Source organism: Terrapene carolina, unplaced genomic scaffold (assembly GCF_002925995.2).
Source record: "Terrapene carolina triunguis isolate 2854851 unplaced genomic scaffold, T_m_triunguis-2.0 Scaffold58, whole genome shotgun sequence".
In the NCBI taxonomy this organism is placed as follows: Eukaryota; Metazoa; Chordata; order Testudines; family Emydidae; genus Terrapene; species Terrapene triunguis.
Genome location: NW_020664409.1, coordinates 111863178 through 111880012, shown reverse-complemented (window position 1 = coordinate 111880012; position 16835 = coordinate 111863178). Strand labels below are relative to the sequence as shown.

At 53.7% G+C, this 16835-nt stretch overlaps 1 protein-coding gene across 1 annotated transcript in view; it reads left to right on the top strand.

Moving 5' to 3' along the window:
- Window positions 1–15660, top strand: part of PPP1R16A (protein phosphatase 1 regulatory subunit 16A) — a 44964-nt gene extending 29304 nt beyond the window's left edge. Inside the window, exons 2-8 of the mRNA XM_026660041.2 lie at window positions 2327–2397; window positions 8844–8989; window positions 11046–11149; window positions 12677–12801; window positions 14368–14493; window positions 15184–15259; window positions 15656–15660. Of these exons, the coding sequence (XP_026515826.1) occupies window positions 2327–2397; window positions 8844–8989; window positions 11046–11149; window positions 12677–12801; window positions 14368–14493; window positions 15184–15259; window positions 15656–15660 (653 nt within the window). The remainder of the gene's footprint in view (window positions 1–2326; window positions 2398–8843; window positions 8990–11045; window positions 11150–12676; window positions 12802–14367; window positions 14494–15183; window positions 15260–15655) is intronic.
- Window positions 15661–16835: the final 1175 nt, after the last annotated feature.

The window sequence follows — 16835 nt, the reverse complement described above, 5'->3', positions numbered from 1 at the left end:
TTACCTGAGGATTTAGAATGATAAACATTAAGAGATGGGAAAAGATTTTGGATCATCTGGTCCTTGCTGCAGGGACCAGTGCAGGACTCTTCCTTACTCTGATGACATCTAGTGTTTTGTCGAGGCTAGTGTTAAATGCTTCCAAAGGTGAACTGCAGAGCAACAGACGTGCCGATTTCCTTCTCTGCTGGGGGTGGGCTGGAGCCTGATCAGTTAAGTAAGTCTAACTTGGGCTCTTTGACACACTGTATTTTCCCTTTTTGCCCACTCTGGGTCTGAGATTGGTGGTAATTCAGTCTCCTTGGGAAATAGATCTTGTCTTTAACTGTTGGTTTTACCTTCCTCTGCCCATCACTGACCTTTACTTTTAAAACCTGACCTCACCCTATCTCCACCCCACTCAGTTTGGTGACTAAGGCATAGTCTATCTTAAAACCATAACCAGGGCGGGGGTCTACTTACAACATGGCTGTCCCCTGACTCAGCTAAAAATGGTCAAAAACTGTACTGTAGATTGGCGCTTACCTGTGTCCCTGTAACTGGTGAAAGCCTTGGGCAGTCCAATTAACTCAATTACAGGCACACAGCCGAGGTCCTGCCCGTACTGTAGCTTCAACCATTTACTATCAGCTCCTGTGACTCCGTTATTAGTTGTAGCACAGATTGTATCTCCCAGTGCTCCAACATTCCTGGCTAGACAAAAGAGGGAGCAGCCAGGGAGGGAGCCGTAGAGGGTCTAGCACGATCTGTGCAAAGAAAACCTGCCATGTCCCTAACACCCCAGTGATGAGAGAGACAAGGGAGAGGACGGGTGATATGTTTTATTGGACCAACTTCGCTTGGTGAGAGAGACAACCTCAACCATTGTTTCTCTAATCTCCTGGGGCCAAGACAACGACAACACCCCGTAGTACTCCAGGGATCGACATTCTAGATCTCCAACTACTGGTCCTATAAAAGGCTGTCGAACAAGGCTTATGGAAATACTCCCATATCTGGCTGCCCTGGATCTTCTGCACAGTGATGTGGCTTGTGAGTGTGCGGGTCCCAGCATACAAAACTTCACCTTAAATCACCCTTCACTCGAGAAGGATCAGATACAATCTACAGCCCATTTTAAAATCCAGCCACAGTACCTGGATCGAAGTGCCTGTGGCAGTGAATTCCACAGGTTAACATCACACTGCATAGGGCAGAGTTCCAGTCTTAATGTTTGATAATTTTGACAGATCGTATTGATATTTACTTTTAAGCATTTTTCTATTTTTATGCATTTAAATTTTCACTGTTGCACAAAATGATGGGTTTTAAGCATTTTTTATTTGTATTGATTTAAATTTGTGGGACGTTTATGGAGAGCTCAGACAATTATTTCATGACAACAGAGATTGAGATTCAAAAAGTTAAAGCTTTATAACTGTTAAAACTCAAATTGTCCAACATCACATGTCAAAATATACAAATTAAATAGCCTTCCACCAAACCCCAGCAGGTTCTCAAGCAGCGTTTTTCTTAATTTGCCTCTCTGTAAATCTCAGTTATTATCATTGGAAATATTTGACGGCTTGTGTGTGTTCAGTGAAATCAACATTTACTGATAAAAATCGAAGCCTTTCCATTTCCTTTCATTCCTTTCGTTTCCTTTTCAACGTCCTGTCCTTTAATTAAGGTGTCTCTGTGTTCTCTTGCTAGTAGACAGCGGTGAGAAGGAAGAGGGACTGGCCAATTTGATGATGATCTTGCAAAAGCTGAATACCTCAATCAAGCCCCCACCTTTCCTTTCTTCTTTCTAACCCAAGTAACACTCCTCTTGGCATTCTCTCATTACATTTAAATCCCCCCCGTGACCCCTAATCACCCTCGATTTCTTTCTCTGCAGCTCTTCCGTCTCTGCTCTCTCTTTCTTGAGGTCAGGCCACCAGAACTCAATTCTCTTTCAGTCCAGGGCACCTGCTGGCATGCAGGGGACCACCCGGTCTTTTAGGGGTGAGTTCTGTTTCTAGGTTGCCCTGAAGCAGACATAAGAGCTGTGTGTGCAGTGCAAGACACGTTTCCGTTACAAGGGGAGGTTCTTGCCCCTGTGCTCTTCAGGACTGAGGGGGGGATTTTCAAATGCACATGGCAGCTAGGCACATAACTCCCACTGAAAGTCAAGGAGAGTTAGGCACCTGACTTCCATTTGTGCCTCTGAAAATGTTTGGCTGTGTCCTCTCTCTGCCTTGATTACACCTACCAGCAATCCCTCTGGATCCCCCTGCCCCAGTGACCCTTGTAGCTTCAGGTGAGCGTGTGGAGACCCCTGTCTAAAAGCTCTTTGTTTTTACAGTTCGCCAGTTCCTTCAGCGTGGCATCAGCCCCAATTTGTACAATGAAGATGGCCTCACTGCATTGCACCAGGTAAGCAGCCTTCCCAGTTCCCCGTCGGCAAGAGCCCTTTTCAGCTACCGAGCCTTCCCCGCAGTCCGTTCTTCTGCCACGCTCACTTTTCAGTGTCCAGTCCCCGCACTTCTCTTGTTCAGAACTTGTCTTGTATCCCCCAGGTGCTCTCCGGGCTCCTAACTTACCTTCACTTCCTCCAGCCGCATTGGGTTGGGAGGCTGTGACATCACCAAGGCAGTGCCTAGCCAGTCCTGTGCTAGTAACGGAGGCAGAAATCTGTCCTGACCCCCCTTCTTTCTCTGGCTCCACCTTCTAGCTAAATGTGTCCCTTCTCACCTGAGTCCGGGACACTGCTCCCCAATCCCTTACTGTGTGGAGTAGCTGCACCCACTATCAGACACCAGCTTTGCAGGAGGGAAGGGCCGAGAAACAGGGTCAGTATTTTCCTTGGTCACAACGGCTTTAAACTGAGTTGAAGCTGCAGGTTCTAGTTGTGACTCTGGAGGCACCACCTGGTGGTTCCAGAGGGATCATTCCTATTTTCTTATCCCCCAATACCCCAACCCCTTGGATCCTTGAAATAAGAGATGCTGGTGCCACAAGCGACGACATCTCTCACTGCAGCTATAACTGCTTCTGATGGCCTAGATCTGGGCTCTCGAGACTTTGAAGACAAGGCAGACGTTGGGCCAGAGTTTTCTCGCGTCTTGGGCTGGAAACACTAGTGAGGGAGGGACCGAGTGTCAACTGGAAGCTACAAGGTGGTGCTTTAGCAACCACAGACAGGAGTGCAGCTTGAAAAGAAGGTAGATTTTTCTTCCCCAATGAACATATCGTAGAAATTAGTGCCTGAGTTTATCACTCACAATGGTTCCTGCACTTCAGAGCATTTACAGTCTCTCTCAGTGATGATAATAAAATGTCTGGCTCTTCTCCAGCACCATCCAGTGCTTCTCAAAGTGATTTCTCTCTCTCTGTCTCTCTCATATCTTCATGACCCCGCTGTGATCCAGGGAAGTTCTGCTGTTCGGAGCCAGGAATTCCTTTATAGCCCCAAGCACACGATCAGTGCTTTTATCTATACCTGTCTGCCAAAACAAATGCATTTGACAACTTTGGCACTGAGGTGAAGTGACTTTATTCACTGCATATTAGTGATAGAGTTGGGAATAGAACCCAAGAGTCCTGATTCCTAGTTTTGTGCTTTAGCCACAAGCTGGTCCTTCCCCAGCAAACTTTGGTCGAAAGGTTACAGATGATCTGGTGAATAGCTGTTTTGGACCCATTACGAATTAACATGGAATGAACCACAGCAACTAAAACTCATAATTGCTAATCATCTATATGGTATATCGGCCACAAACCATAACCATTGGTATCTCCTATAGCCACAAAAATCTTCATCGTTCCAGTCCAGTCACTGATGGCTCACCTAGCAGCCTTGACTCACCCCCCATATGATCATGCTTGTAACTATAGAGCTAAGTAAATAACCAAGCAGTAAAATGCAACGGGGCATTCACACCTAGAGTGTCCTTGGGGCAACAAAGAGTGAGCTAATGGAGCAATAACTGTTACCGCAGCAGGCACTTCCGAGAGGCTGATGGCTGGCTCAGAGCAGTTAATAGCCTGAGACACAGCGGAGTCTCCTTGCTTCTCTTCTGGGAATTCTCTCCATTACTTCTCTATTCAGACGTCTGCTCTGAGGAAACAGACTCCGGCCCCCTCTCATCATCTGACTTCTCTCCTGTCCCCGTCCTTGCCCATTGCTGGCTTGGGCACTTTTTCGTTAAGCTCAGGTTAGTGAAACTCTTCCACAGACTCGCCTAGTTGAGGCTTCCACTGGCAACTTAACTCGGAGCCCAGTGGCAGCATTTCAGTGAGCCGGAGCTAGCTGCAGCCACCCTCACTTTTAATAAGTAGAAGGAGCTGGTGGAGGCTCTGCTTTGAAATGCTCCATCTTGAGCCGAGGATCTGTAACTACTCTGGAAAAAGAGCCAGGCATCACTGTGGAGAGTCCAATAAAAAACGTTCCTCCGTGTGCAACAGCAGTCAAAAAAGCAAACAAGCCGTTAGGATGTGTAAGGAAAGGGATGGAGAACAATGCTGAGAATACGCTGGTGCCGTTCTATAAATCACTGGTAGGACACGCTCACTGGCCCTCCCTATGGTCAGTGGTGGTCTCTATCCCAAGAAGGACATGGCAGAAATAGAGAGGAGGTTCAGATACAGATGACAGAACTAGAGACCTGGAAAGAGTTCTGTAGGAAGGGGTGAATAAGAGAGGGGAAAACAGAGGTATACAAAATACCACATGCTGTCGAGAGAGGCAGTAGGAAAACAGAAGTGCTGCTTCTCATAATACAAGAACAAGGGGACAGGTAATCAAAATGTAAAGTGACAAATTTAAAACAGGTGCTGTTTTCACTCGGTATGTACTACCACTAGCTAGCATTGAGGCAAAGGGTTTGCATTAGGGTCGGACAGTTAAATGAGCAGTGAGAACATCCACAATTAGATTAGATAGGATGAAAACAATTGCAGGGCTATAAACTCCCCTTCCTCAGGGCAAGAGCCAGCCACTGGGGTAAGGAAGAAACTTCCGTGATGGGCAGATTATTGTGTAATTGTCCACTGCAAATTTTCGTCTTCCTCTGCAGCAGCTGGTGTTGGCCACTGTCCCAGACAGGGTGCTGGACTCAGGGATTCACTTGTCTCATTTGGCATGGCAGTTCCTAAGTGTGGATAGTCTAATGTGTGTGGTGTGGCCTGAGTGTGTTTGCTTTGATTAGCTGCTAAAATCCTTGTGAACGCTGCATGATGCTCCTGGCAGCAGAGAGAGGCTGAGTGACCAGTGTTTACAAACCCTGAGCCAGCAATCTCTGTGCTGAGACAAGCATGGGTATTGACATACCCAAATGAAAACAGCAGACACCTGGATTAGGGAAAGCACCCCCCCCCAAAGGAATTAGAGGATTGTAAATGGCCCAGCAATCTAGTAGCAATGTAATTAAATACCCCCAGCAACCATCTCTTGGCAGGATTGCCACTTTTTAAAATGTGTTTAGTCAGGCTTGTGTATCATGATGTTCTGACACCCTCCAGCCAGTGTTGTTGCATCATGACTCTTGATAGACTGACATCAGGACCTGTTAATGGCTCTGCAAGCAAGATACAAGATCATCCAATCCACCTTGGTGACTCCAGGCCAGGGGCAACCCGATGAGGGCTGAGTGAAGCAGTGTTCTCTCCTCCCAGTCCCAGCCCTGAAGGGTGGTGATGGGTTGGAGGGGGCTCTGAGAAGAGCCATGCGAATGATTCAAGGATTACAAGACCTGCTTTATGGCAATGGAATGAAAGAGCTTCGTCTATTGATCTTAACAGCGAGAAGGTGAAGGGGTGACTTGATCACAGTCTATAAGTACCTACGTGGGGAACAAGTATTTTATAATGAGCTCTTCAGTCTAGCAGAGGAAGGTCTAACACGATCCAGTGGCGGGGAGTTGAAGCGAGACAAATTCAGATGGGAAATAAGGTGTCAATTTTTAACAGCGAGAGTAATTCACTATTGGAAGAGGTTACCAAGGGGCACGGTGGATTCTCCATCACTGACCATTTTAAAATCCAGACGGGCTGTTTTCCTAACAGCTCTGCTCTAGGAATGACTTGGGGGCAGGTCTCTGGCCTGCGTTACACAGGAGATCAGACAGGATGATCACAATGGTCCCTTCTGGCCTTGGAATCGCTGAGTGAATGTCATAGAGTCGAACACCCACATTACACTGCTAATCCCCATGCAATGTCTGCCGCCTCAGCTGTGCATGATAATAGCAAATGAGTATATTTCACACTAGCTGTTTCTCCCTTTGCTTTCCCCCTCATGTGCGGGATACCAGGCGACAGGGGCTTTGCAGTGTAAGCAGCTGGTGAATAATAGCCAGTCGCAGTGGTTGTCTACACTACCACTTTTGTCGGTATCACTTGTGTCGCTCGGTGGTGTAAAAAAAATCCTCCTGAGCGACACGTTACACCAACAGACGCGCCGGTGTGGACCGCGCTGTCAGCGGGAGAGCTTCTCCCCATCATAGCTACAGCCGCTTGTGGAGGTGGTCTTATTGTGTTGCCCCATCGCACAGAGCGGCTACGTGAGCACTCCTACAGCTGTGCCGCTGTGAGCTCGCTAGTGTAGACGTGCCCTTAGGTCTGACTGGGGTCTCATTTCTTTCTGTCTCAAACGTTGGTGTGTGACTGGGGCGTTAATATTAACGCCCATGTGACTAGTTCAGCAGTGAAGCCTGCCCGTTGCGTGCGGTGAATCGCGTTGTGCTGGTCGGTGCCTGGGCGTCTCGCCTGGTGTGGAGCACTATGCTGTGTGCAGAGACTGCAGTGAACGCCACACGGGCACAGCAACGGAGCCCCATCCCCTTTCTCTGTGCAGTGGGTTTGGGCTCCTGCGAATTCCAGTCAAGAGATTCTGCGGTGCCTGGTGCTTTGGTTTTCAGATCACTCCCTGCTCATCTGCTTGACGGGCTTCAGCACCAAGGTTCTTAAGCCCTTGGAATTTGGCCTCCTAGGGTCCAAAAAGACCAAACCTCCCATTTCAAGTGGCTCCAACCCCCTGACTTGGCGCAAAGGAGCTTTTGCCACTGACTTCAGTGGGAAGAGGATCAGGCCCACAGTGATCCCAGCTCTTCCAGGTTCCCTCCAGGGCCCGCTCTTCCGCTCTGCTCCCTATCCCCCGCTTCTTTCCTTTCTCTGACACCACTCCCTCGCCCTCTGTGATCTGGAGAATGTCCTGATGCCAAGCCACCAATCCCCAGCATGCACTGAACTCTTGGGAGAACATAATGCCTTCTCCCTCTCTCCACCCTCCTGCAGGCCAGGACTTCCTGTCTGTCGATGCTAGGAGCTCCGAGCGGTGACATGGGCTGCAGATGGTCCTGAAGAGGGGTTAGGTGCATTGTTGGCCTCAGCTCCCTTAGGAGTCTGTCAGTCCATCATCAGGCAGGAATTCGCAGTATGAATCCACCCATCTGCTCTAAGAACCTCTCAGAGCAGTGTCCCCTTCACACCCATCTAACGGGTCTGGCTTGCTTCCACCTCCTTTCCTAAGACCCCTTCTGGTGGGTGTTTGCAGACCAGAACCCCCCAGGGGCTGAGCTGTCAGTGGGGACAGAGAGTTGGTGGGTAGAAGTTCCCTGCCCCTGCTCTGGACCAACATCTGGGACCAACACACCACAACAACACTGTGTACTGCCCCTTCCTGACATGCAGGTTCCCTCCCTTTGGCCTGGTCTACACTACGACTTTAATTCGGATTTAGCTGCGTTAATCCGAATTAACCCTTCACCCGTCCACACTACAGAGCCAGTTAATTCGAATTAAAGGGCACTTAAAATCGATTTCTGTACTCCACCTCGACGAGCGGAGTAGCGCCTAAATCGATTTTGTTAATTCGAATTAGGGTTAGTGTGGCCGCACACCACCGAATTACTGTGGTTAAAGTAATGGGGTAGTGTGGCCGCACACCACCGAATTAATGTGGTTAAAAACCGAATTAATGTGCTTAGTGTGGCCGCGCACAATCGAATTTATACAACCTGTTTCCCAAATTCGAATTATCTAAATTCGGATTAATCCCGTAGTGTAGACATACCCTTAGTAACAGGCGGGCCGGCATCCTCTCCTGGCGGCCAGCATAGGATGCTGTTGCCTTGCCTTGGTTCGCTGGGAGTAAGCAAGTCCCATCTTAAAGGGCTGCTTAGAAATCTGAACCAAGACTGCGCTCTGCAGGTTGCTGGCTCATGGACGTCAGAGACAGAGACCTATTGGGCCCCCACCTCCACCAGGCTCAGGGACAAACACAGATGGTTCCCTGTGGGGGGTTAAAAAATCAGCACCTGGGGAGTGGCCCAGAATCATTTCTACCTGTCTGCTCTCTAGTGCTCTGCAGGAAATGCCGTGGCCTTCGCTCCAGAGAGCTCAACGCCCTTTACAGACATCAAGGAATTTATCCTCACCAGTCCTTTGTGAGTCTGGTCACTAGAGCTAGCTCATTGCACAGAGGAGGAAGGGACTTGCCCATAGTTACCCAGCAAGCCCATAGCCAGGCTGAGACTAGAAGCCAGGAGTCCTGGCTGCCTGTCCTGTGCTCTAGCCAAGTGAGTTGGGCTTTCAGTCCTGGGCCTAGTGGCTGAGATCCGCCTCACAAAAGCCATTCTCACGAAGTAGCCAAGGACTGGCTGAGCCATGGAGCCCGAACTCCCACCCCCTCCAGAGGGGCTCCCTCTGGGGCAGGTTTAAGGGTAATTGATGGAGGTCTGCAGTGAGGGGGCAGCAGCTTGCTCGGTCTTGGCTGGACCTTTCCTGCAACAACAGGGCCTGTTCCTCTAGGCCTGTCAGTGGTGTGAACTCCCGGGCCCCAGCCGCAGTAACCGCCTGTGTTCTGCTTCCTCTCGTGTTAGTGCTGCATCGACGACTTCGGGGACGTGGTCGCGCTGCTGCTGGAGGCCGGCGCGGATGTCAATGCCTGTGACAGTGAGCTCTGGACGCCGCTGCACGCCGCTGCCACCTGCGGGCACCTGCACCTGGTGGAGCTGCTGATTAAACAGTACGTGCGTTCCTGTGCGTGCCATGCAGTGGGGCGTGACCGGGGGTGTGGCCTTCCCCCCCTAGGGGAAAGGGTCTGCAAACAGACCAGCCTGAGGTGGGGAAGGAGGGGGAGAGTTAGGGCTCCTGAAGTCACCTACCAGGTGCCCCATAACAGAGTGATGTACTCCCAGAAGGAGACTGTTCTGGCGTTCAGAGGGTCCTGGGACTTAATTGGGGCAGTAACCCTGCAGCCTTGGGCAGGAAAGGTGCCTTGGCGTGAGGGCACCCAGAACTGCTTAGATCCTCCTTGGCACTGGGATTGCGCCCCCCGACCGAGCTTTGAGTCAAGGGAAGTGAACCTGGCACAGGGGAGTCTGACAAAATGAGCCCAGCCTGACATGATTCCTGCACCCGGAGAGGCTCTGACTGCTTCTGGCCCAGTCTCTCCCCCCTGACCTGAAGGAGAGCTCTGGGCAGCTTGAAAGCGTCTCTCTCCCCAGGAGAAGTTGGTCCAACCAAAGATATTACCTCCCCCACCTCGACCAACACGGCTACAACACTACTGCATACCTGTCCACCTACCGCAGTTCCACTCACCTTCCCCCCCCCCCCCCCCCCCCCCCCCGGTCCTGACTCTGGAGCACCCCCTGCTGTCCAGTCCTCATACTTCCTTATGCAGTCGCTGAGCTCCACTGAATGCCCCCTAGAGGTCCTGTACCTAGCCCAGGCCTCTCCCTTTCCCGTGACCCAAGCCAGGTTTGAACCCCCAGGTTCTCAGAGGTGGCAAGCCGGAGTATTAATCCTCGGGGGCTCACCTCCCCTGGAACAGTTGCATCTTTTTCAGCCTGCTTCTTTCCCCTCCCCTCAAATTGAAGTCATGTTGTCAGACTCCACTGTAGTTGTTTGGAACCCGTCTTGTCGGGCTGTAAATGTTTAATGGGGGTGTATCGTTGACCAAGTAACCCAATCTGCCTCCGTCTGGGCTGCCTGCAGGAATCTCCTGTCAGTGAGGCCTTGGCCCGGCTGCAGCCGGACGAGGCAGTTTGCATCAGTAAATGCTCTGCTGCTCCTCTTGCTGTACAGCATGACCCAGTTATGAAAGACCTTCCCGCATCACTCCCTGCCCAGGAGGGGCTGGGATTCGAATGCCAACTGCGGACGAGCATGGACCTGCCTGCTGATCCCCCAGCACCTCGAGGCTGCCTGCCCTGGCCTGCAGTCCTCATGGCGTCCTGGTCGCTAGGCAGCACCTCTGCTGAGTCTGTGTTTTAAAGCTGGAAGTAGGGTTAGGAGAACAGTGGGTGCATAAATCTGGGGCTGCCTGGGGAGCGCAAAGCGTAGCCAGGAGGAGTTAGCCTGGGTGGGAAAAATGGGGGAGGTAAATGGGGACGGGCAGGCTCCTGAAAGAACAGGGGTAACATGGGTTTCTTTAGCATCTCATCAGACACCTGCTGTCAGGGCTGGGGGGTTGGCACCTTGGCAGCAGTGTCCAACCCAGAATGCCCCATTTACCTTCCAGTGAGATCTGTGTTGGGTTCTCTCCTTGTGCAACTCCCACTGGCTGGATTTCTGTGCACCCCCCCCTGCCCCCAAAGCCTCTTTGAAAACCTTCTCGGGAGCAGACTCATTTCCACAGCCCCCTCCTCATCCTTCTCCCAGGGACATCAGTGTGGAAACAGGGGAATAGAGCTGCTCCTTCCCCAGGGGAGTCCAGCAGTCCCATCACATGGGGTGGTGCTGGAGAGGAGGGCAGGGCCCTGGAGGGAGACTGCAGGGCTCTGCTGAAGAAGCAGCAGCCGGGCCCTTGAGCGGGGATCCTGTTTCACGTAGCCGTCCCTTGCTGATAGAGAAGGCGGGACAAGAAACCCAATCTACAGGACAGGCAGAATCGTGCCCATGGAGAATGTTTTCCAGAAGCCGTTGGTGGCTCTTTAATGAAAATTGTTCCTTGTATCTGTTACACTAGCTGCCCAGCGGCACACGGGTGCTGTGCGTGGCATTACTGTGGGCACAGCAGAGAGGTAGCCACCTGCCTTGTTTCCTCACTGTTCATTTCTTCTCCTTCCCCTGCCCAGTGGTGCCAATCTCCTGGCAGTTAACACAGATGGGAACATGCCGTATGACCTCTGCGAGGACGATGTGACACTGGACTACATTGAAACGGCCATGGCAGATCAGGGTGAGTCTCCCCAGTCCCAGGCTGGTGTCTCCTCCCCTTTCCCTGTTGTCACCGTGGATATTTCATGGTTATTCACTCACCGCTGGGTGCGTACCCCTCTCGGCTCTCCTGTTCTGCTCAGGCATTGCAAGCCCCCTCCATGGTGCAGCAAGCTGCTGTCAGGGCTGGGGGGTTGGCACCTTGGCAGCAGTGTCCAACCCAGAATGCCCCATTTACCTTCCAGTGAGATCTGTGTTGGGTTCTCTCCTTGTGCAGCTTCTGTTTCTAGCGCTCTCCCGACACAGAGACACATCCTAGAATGAAGGAGCATCACTTCTTAAGATCCAGATTTTGACTCCTCCCCTGTTTGATGGCTCCAGGCTGCGCTGGGAAAGGGCTGTAGGGAACCCTCTTAGCAGCCTCCTTCCTCTTAACCACTGAGATTTGCTGGTGGGCGATGAGCCTCTTGCAGAGAGACCATTGAGTTCTTGCTCCTGTTGTTATTTATACAGTGCCATGGGTATGCATGGCACTCGACAGACAGACGTGATCTTCCCCACGAAGAGATCTAGGTTCAATAAACCCCGCCAAGACGCAGGGAGAAATGCTAGCTGGCAAGGGAGTGGGAGCGAGGGGAAGCTCGCATACTTTGAGGCGAGGAGAGTTATCTGCACCAAACACATCCATTTGTTTATATACAAAATCCGTCAAGCTGATGCAGGAGTGAGGGGCAAGGGTGGAGCTGGTGGAAGAAATGGATTCTGAGGAGGGGTTTGAAGGAGCAGAGGTCAGGTTGTCTGGCATACAGGGTCAGGAAGGGTGTCCCACAGAGCAAGGGCAGCATAGGCAATGGCTAAGGGTGAAAGAAAGTCAAACTGGGCAAACAGGCTAGTGGAGGGAGACGAGGGAGCAGGGGAATGTTGGCCCGAGCCCTGGAGGGAGGAGCTGGCCCCTGATGTGGAAGGTGGATGTTGAAGGGCCTGGGGGAGATTGATGGTGGAAGGTCCAGGAACAGTTGTCGGAGAGACAGGTACAGCTGGGAGACTCAGCAGAGGGGAGAGACCCAGGGGGGAGGGTGGATTTTGTCAGCAGCGAGATGGAAGCAAAGCCCTGGAAGTGGAGTAGGTCACTCGGGTAAGGTGCAGAGGAGAAATGGAGATATCCTATCTCCTAGAACTGGAAGGGACCTTGAAAGGTCATCGAGTCCAGCCCCCTGCCTTCACTAGCAGGACCAAGTACTGATTTTGCCCCAGATCCCCAAGTGGCCCCCTCAAGGATTGAACTCACAACCCTGGGTTTAGCAGGCCAATGCTCAAACCACTGAGCTATCCCTCCCGCCCAAGAGGGTGCCAAGGACAGATGGCTGCTCCTGGGCAAGGGATGTGTGTGCGTCTTCCTGCCTAGACTAGTGCCGATTGTAAGAAACTGACATGGTCCTTGGCATGGAGTCCAATAAGCAAATGCCTTCCAGCCTTGCTGCTGGGGTACAGGCCAGCCCCCAGTCACCATCTGCCATGGCTGCCCTCACGGCACTTACTCTCTGGGTAGGAATAACTCAGGAGAAGATTGAGGAGGCCCGAGCCGCCACGGAGCACAGCATGGTGGAAGATATCCGAAAGCTGCTTCAGGCAGGTGCCGATCTGAACACTCCACTTGACCATAGTGCCACTCTGGTAAGTTCCCAGTTAATAATGCCGACAGCTAGGGAGAGCTGTGCCTGAGAAGTGAGGCGCAGGAGACCAGGGCTGCAGGGGAACTGGGGGCTGGTCTTAGGGAGGCAGCACAAGCCCCATCTCTTGGGGGACGAAGCAGTGGTGAACATACTCAATCTGGCCGTGGCTGGGGAGAGACGAGAACTGACCCATTGTTCTCGAGCTCCTCTGCATGTGGGACGCCTCGTAGGCCACCCAGAGCAGGGCCAGGACCACTAGCGTTTCCTTCCAAGGCCTCTGCCTGTTCACACAAGTAGCCATGGAAGCACTGCCAGTGGTCAGGGCCATCACCTGTGCCTCTAAGCAAGCCAAACTGAAAGCTAGCAAAACCCAATCTCCACATCCCCCAGCAGCTGCTGCTGTCCCGGGGCCTAGGACAGCAGACACAGACAGCGCCTGTGGCTCTGGTGGAGAACCCTCTCCTGTCCGCAGACAATGCTGCGTTTGCCACTGCTGAGCACCGGGTTCTCCCATCCCACCTCAAGGCAGTGCAGTGAATGAAAATGCGCTGAAATTGCTCAGTCCGAGAGCCATCTGGGGCCACTGCCTGCAGAGTCCCAGTCCATGTGCTCATATATCGGAGTGCTCAGACTCAGGCCTCGGCCTTGGGGTCCCTTGGGGTCCCTCAGAGCTGTTGGAAGTCAAGAGAGCCATGGCAGCAAGAACCTCCCACTTCCACCTGGGTCTGGCCAGAACATCTTCCCTTCTCCCGTCAGGCTCCGGCCTGGTCACAATGATTCCCATGTCTGCGACCTCCCGGGTAGATCCTTGAAACCCTGCAGCTGCCTGCCCTGAGAAAGCTCCAGCTAGTACAAAATACAGCAGTCCATCTCCTCAGCAGCACTGGGTGCTGTGAACACGTTCCCCAGTGCACCGCTCTGCGCTGGCTACGCATTGAACGCGCAGTCCAGCTGTGTCTGCCCTGATACTCAAAGTCCGGCATGGGCTGCCTCTGTAGGATCCCAGTTCACAGCGGAACCCCCTCCTTGCACAGCACGTTGGCTCCTGCTGCAGAACTGCTTGGGTGTGGCCTGGGAATAATGGCCAGCCGGCTCGCTAGCTGTGTCTCCTCTACCTTGTCATTTGATGTCGCCATTCCTTGACCTGGTGATCACAGCAGGGAAGGAGATGACCCCGTACCCTTCTGTCTCTGGAGACCGCTGATCAAATGGGACAGGCCCTAATGGAACTGACTGGTCTCCATCTGAGCCCAAGTTCACACTAGAAACTTTGACGGTAGACGAACACCCGTGGTGGGGAGAGGGGGGTTATTTTACTTTTTGTAACTCTTCTCTATTGGCATACACCCTAGTGTCGCTGCAGCGATACTGGCCAAGGCACTTGGATCGTTTATTTCACTCGGGATCGGTATGAGCTGTCCCAGCAAACGGCCTCTTTGCAGGTGTCCATGGCATCTGCTCCGAGCGGGTTTGCCGGTTTAGCCATCCCAGCCAAGCTTTGCTGGAGAGCGCAGCTGGCGTTAGGGCCCGGCCCAGGGTTCTAGCGCCGGCGACTTCTGCTTTGCAGCTCCACATTGCCTCAGCAAATGGCTACCTGGAAGCTGCTGAGCTGCTGCTGGAACACAAGGCCAGCATGAGCGCGAAGGACAATGATGGGTGGGAGCCTCTCCATGCCGCCGCCTGCTGGGGGCAGGTGAGTTCTTGTAGGCAGGTGAGAATGCACATCTAGCCCACTGGCTGAGGGTGTTGCTATTGGGAATTTCCGGCCCTTGAACATCTTCCCAGTGGTGGAGTACAGCGCCCCCTAGTGGCACGACACCCTCAGCACTGGTCATGGACTGCGTTCTCTTGCTGTCTGGCCTGCCGGAGTGCTTTCCGTAGTAATGTGTGGGGGCCAGGCACATGGAAGCGATGGCTACTGAGAGCGGGGTGCTGGACACAGGGCCACCCCAACTCCTCCCGAAGGGCCCTGGGGCCTCAGTGGGCTGGAGGGAGCTCAGGTGAAAGCCTGCTCTAAAGTATGGGTGGCCGCCTCCAGCCGCAGCACTGCAGTGTCAGCAGTCAGGAATCGGAACATGCTGTGGATGGGGGAGAGGGTGAGCGGGGGCTTCTAGGAATCTCCCTCCTGCCAGGCACAGGGCATGCGGGGACCACTTGTGAACTCTCCCCCAGGTCGTTATGGCAATGGAAGCCGACAGGCCCAGCATGCAGGAGGGTGCTAATCTGCAGAGGCTGCAGCGTCTCCGCTTCTGGCATGTGCGCAGTTCCCAGCTGGGTGGCGATGTGGTCAGAGGGGCATTTTCCCCTCAGCTCGGGTGTGGAGCAGGTTTGTGCGTTAGATTCTTCCTGCTTCGCTAAAGGCAACTTCCCTTGTTGCCGTCAGATCCATCTGGTGGAGCTGCTGGTGGCGCATGGAGCTGATCTCAATGGGAAGTCTGTGCTGGACGAGACGCCCTTGGGTGAGTCAAGCCATTAGGAGAGCAGGGAATGGAGGAGGCTGGAGGGGGCCAAGATGAAAAGGGGTGCAAGGGAAGGGGGAGGCAGAGGCTGGTGGAGATGGATGGAGAGGGGAGGTGATGGGGGAAGTCCGGACTTTCAGTCTCTGCAAATCCTCCAAGGTGCCTTGTCGTGTTTCGTGTGGCAGGCTCCTCCCCAACCCAGCAGTGCGTTCCGAGGACCCTGCAGTCACCCCGACTGCCAGTCCCACCTCGTCCTTAAACCCCTCAAAGGCCCTAGTTCCCCTCCTCGTATGATTTTTGACGGCAAAGCCCCGCTTTCCATTCGGGGATCAGCACAGGCCCTTCCCAGCCCCACCTCCTTTCTCTACCTCCACGCCTGCTTCTCCAAACCCGCAGGGTAGAGTGAAAATGCCCGTCTTTTCCCAGTCCTGCTGGGACCTCCATCCTCCAGGGGCTCAGCAGCACAGAACCCACCTGCCCTCTCGCCTGACCTCCAGTGCCCAGGGAGCCGGAGTCCCAAGCATGGGATTACGGTCCACAAACAATGCAAATGACCCGTTACATGCAGACAGCGTATGAACGATCATCCGACACTTCCTAGCCTGGTAGCCTGAACAGGCGAACCCAAGCACAGGGTGTAGGAGGCAGGCGGTGGGGAAAGCGGGATACAACAGGGAGTTTGAGGCTGACTGGGCGGGAGGACGCTGCAAGGATGGGGCTTAGTTCTGATTTGGTTCCCTTTGTGGGCATGGTTATACTCTTGGGCTGGGGAGAAGAGGTGGGGCGTGAAGAGGATTGGGGGCAGGTGAGAGACCAGACGAGGCTGGTGTTTGAAGAGCTCCTGCCATCTGAAGAATCTTTTCCGTCTCTCCCCACATCATCTGCTCTCTGCCCCAAACGTTCCCCCCTTCCCTGGCATACTCCTCTTCCCTGCTTGCTCGGCTGGTGTATATAGGGTGACCAGACGTCCCGATATTATCGGGACAGTCCCGATTTTAGGGGACTTGTCCTGCGTCCCGACCTTACATTGGTCGGGACGTCTGGTCACCCTATATGAGGGGGACAGCGACAAGCCGGCGCCACCGGCGCCACTCACCTTCCCTCCCTGGTCCCTGGGGCAGCGCGCAGCTGAGCTCCCGGCGCGGCGGCGCCAGCCCACGGTGCCCGCCACCCGGCCGACAGGAGCCTGCAGAGCGCAGCCCTGCCCCTGCCCCGGCACACAGAGAGGCAGCGAGGAGGTCTCGCTCCCCTGTGTGCTGCAGCGGTGCGGGGCCTGTAGACTTGGGCAGCAGGCAGCGGCCGCCAGGCACAGAGCCCCCCCCCCCCCGCCCCTGCCCCCCTCCCCTCGACTCAACCCTAGGAAGGGGCCAGAGGGACTGGGAGGGACCTGCCTGCCGGATGCTTCCTGGGAGCCGCTCCAGGTAAGCTCACCTGGGCTCACCTGGCCCCCTGGCAGGTCCCTCTGGGGGGGGCTCCCCTCAGACCCACTGCCCTCAGGCCCCACCCTGACCCTGTTCCCTCAGCCTCCCCCGCAGTCCCCCCTGTGCCCCCCAACCTCAATCCACTGCCCTCAGCC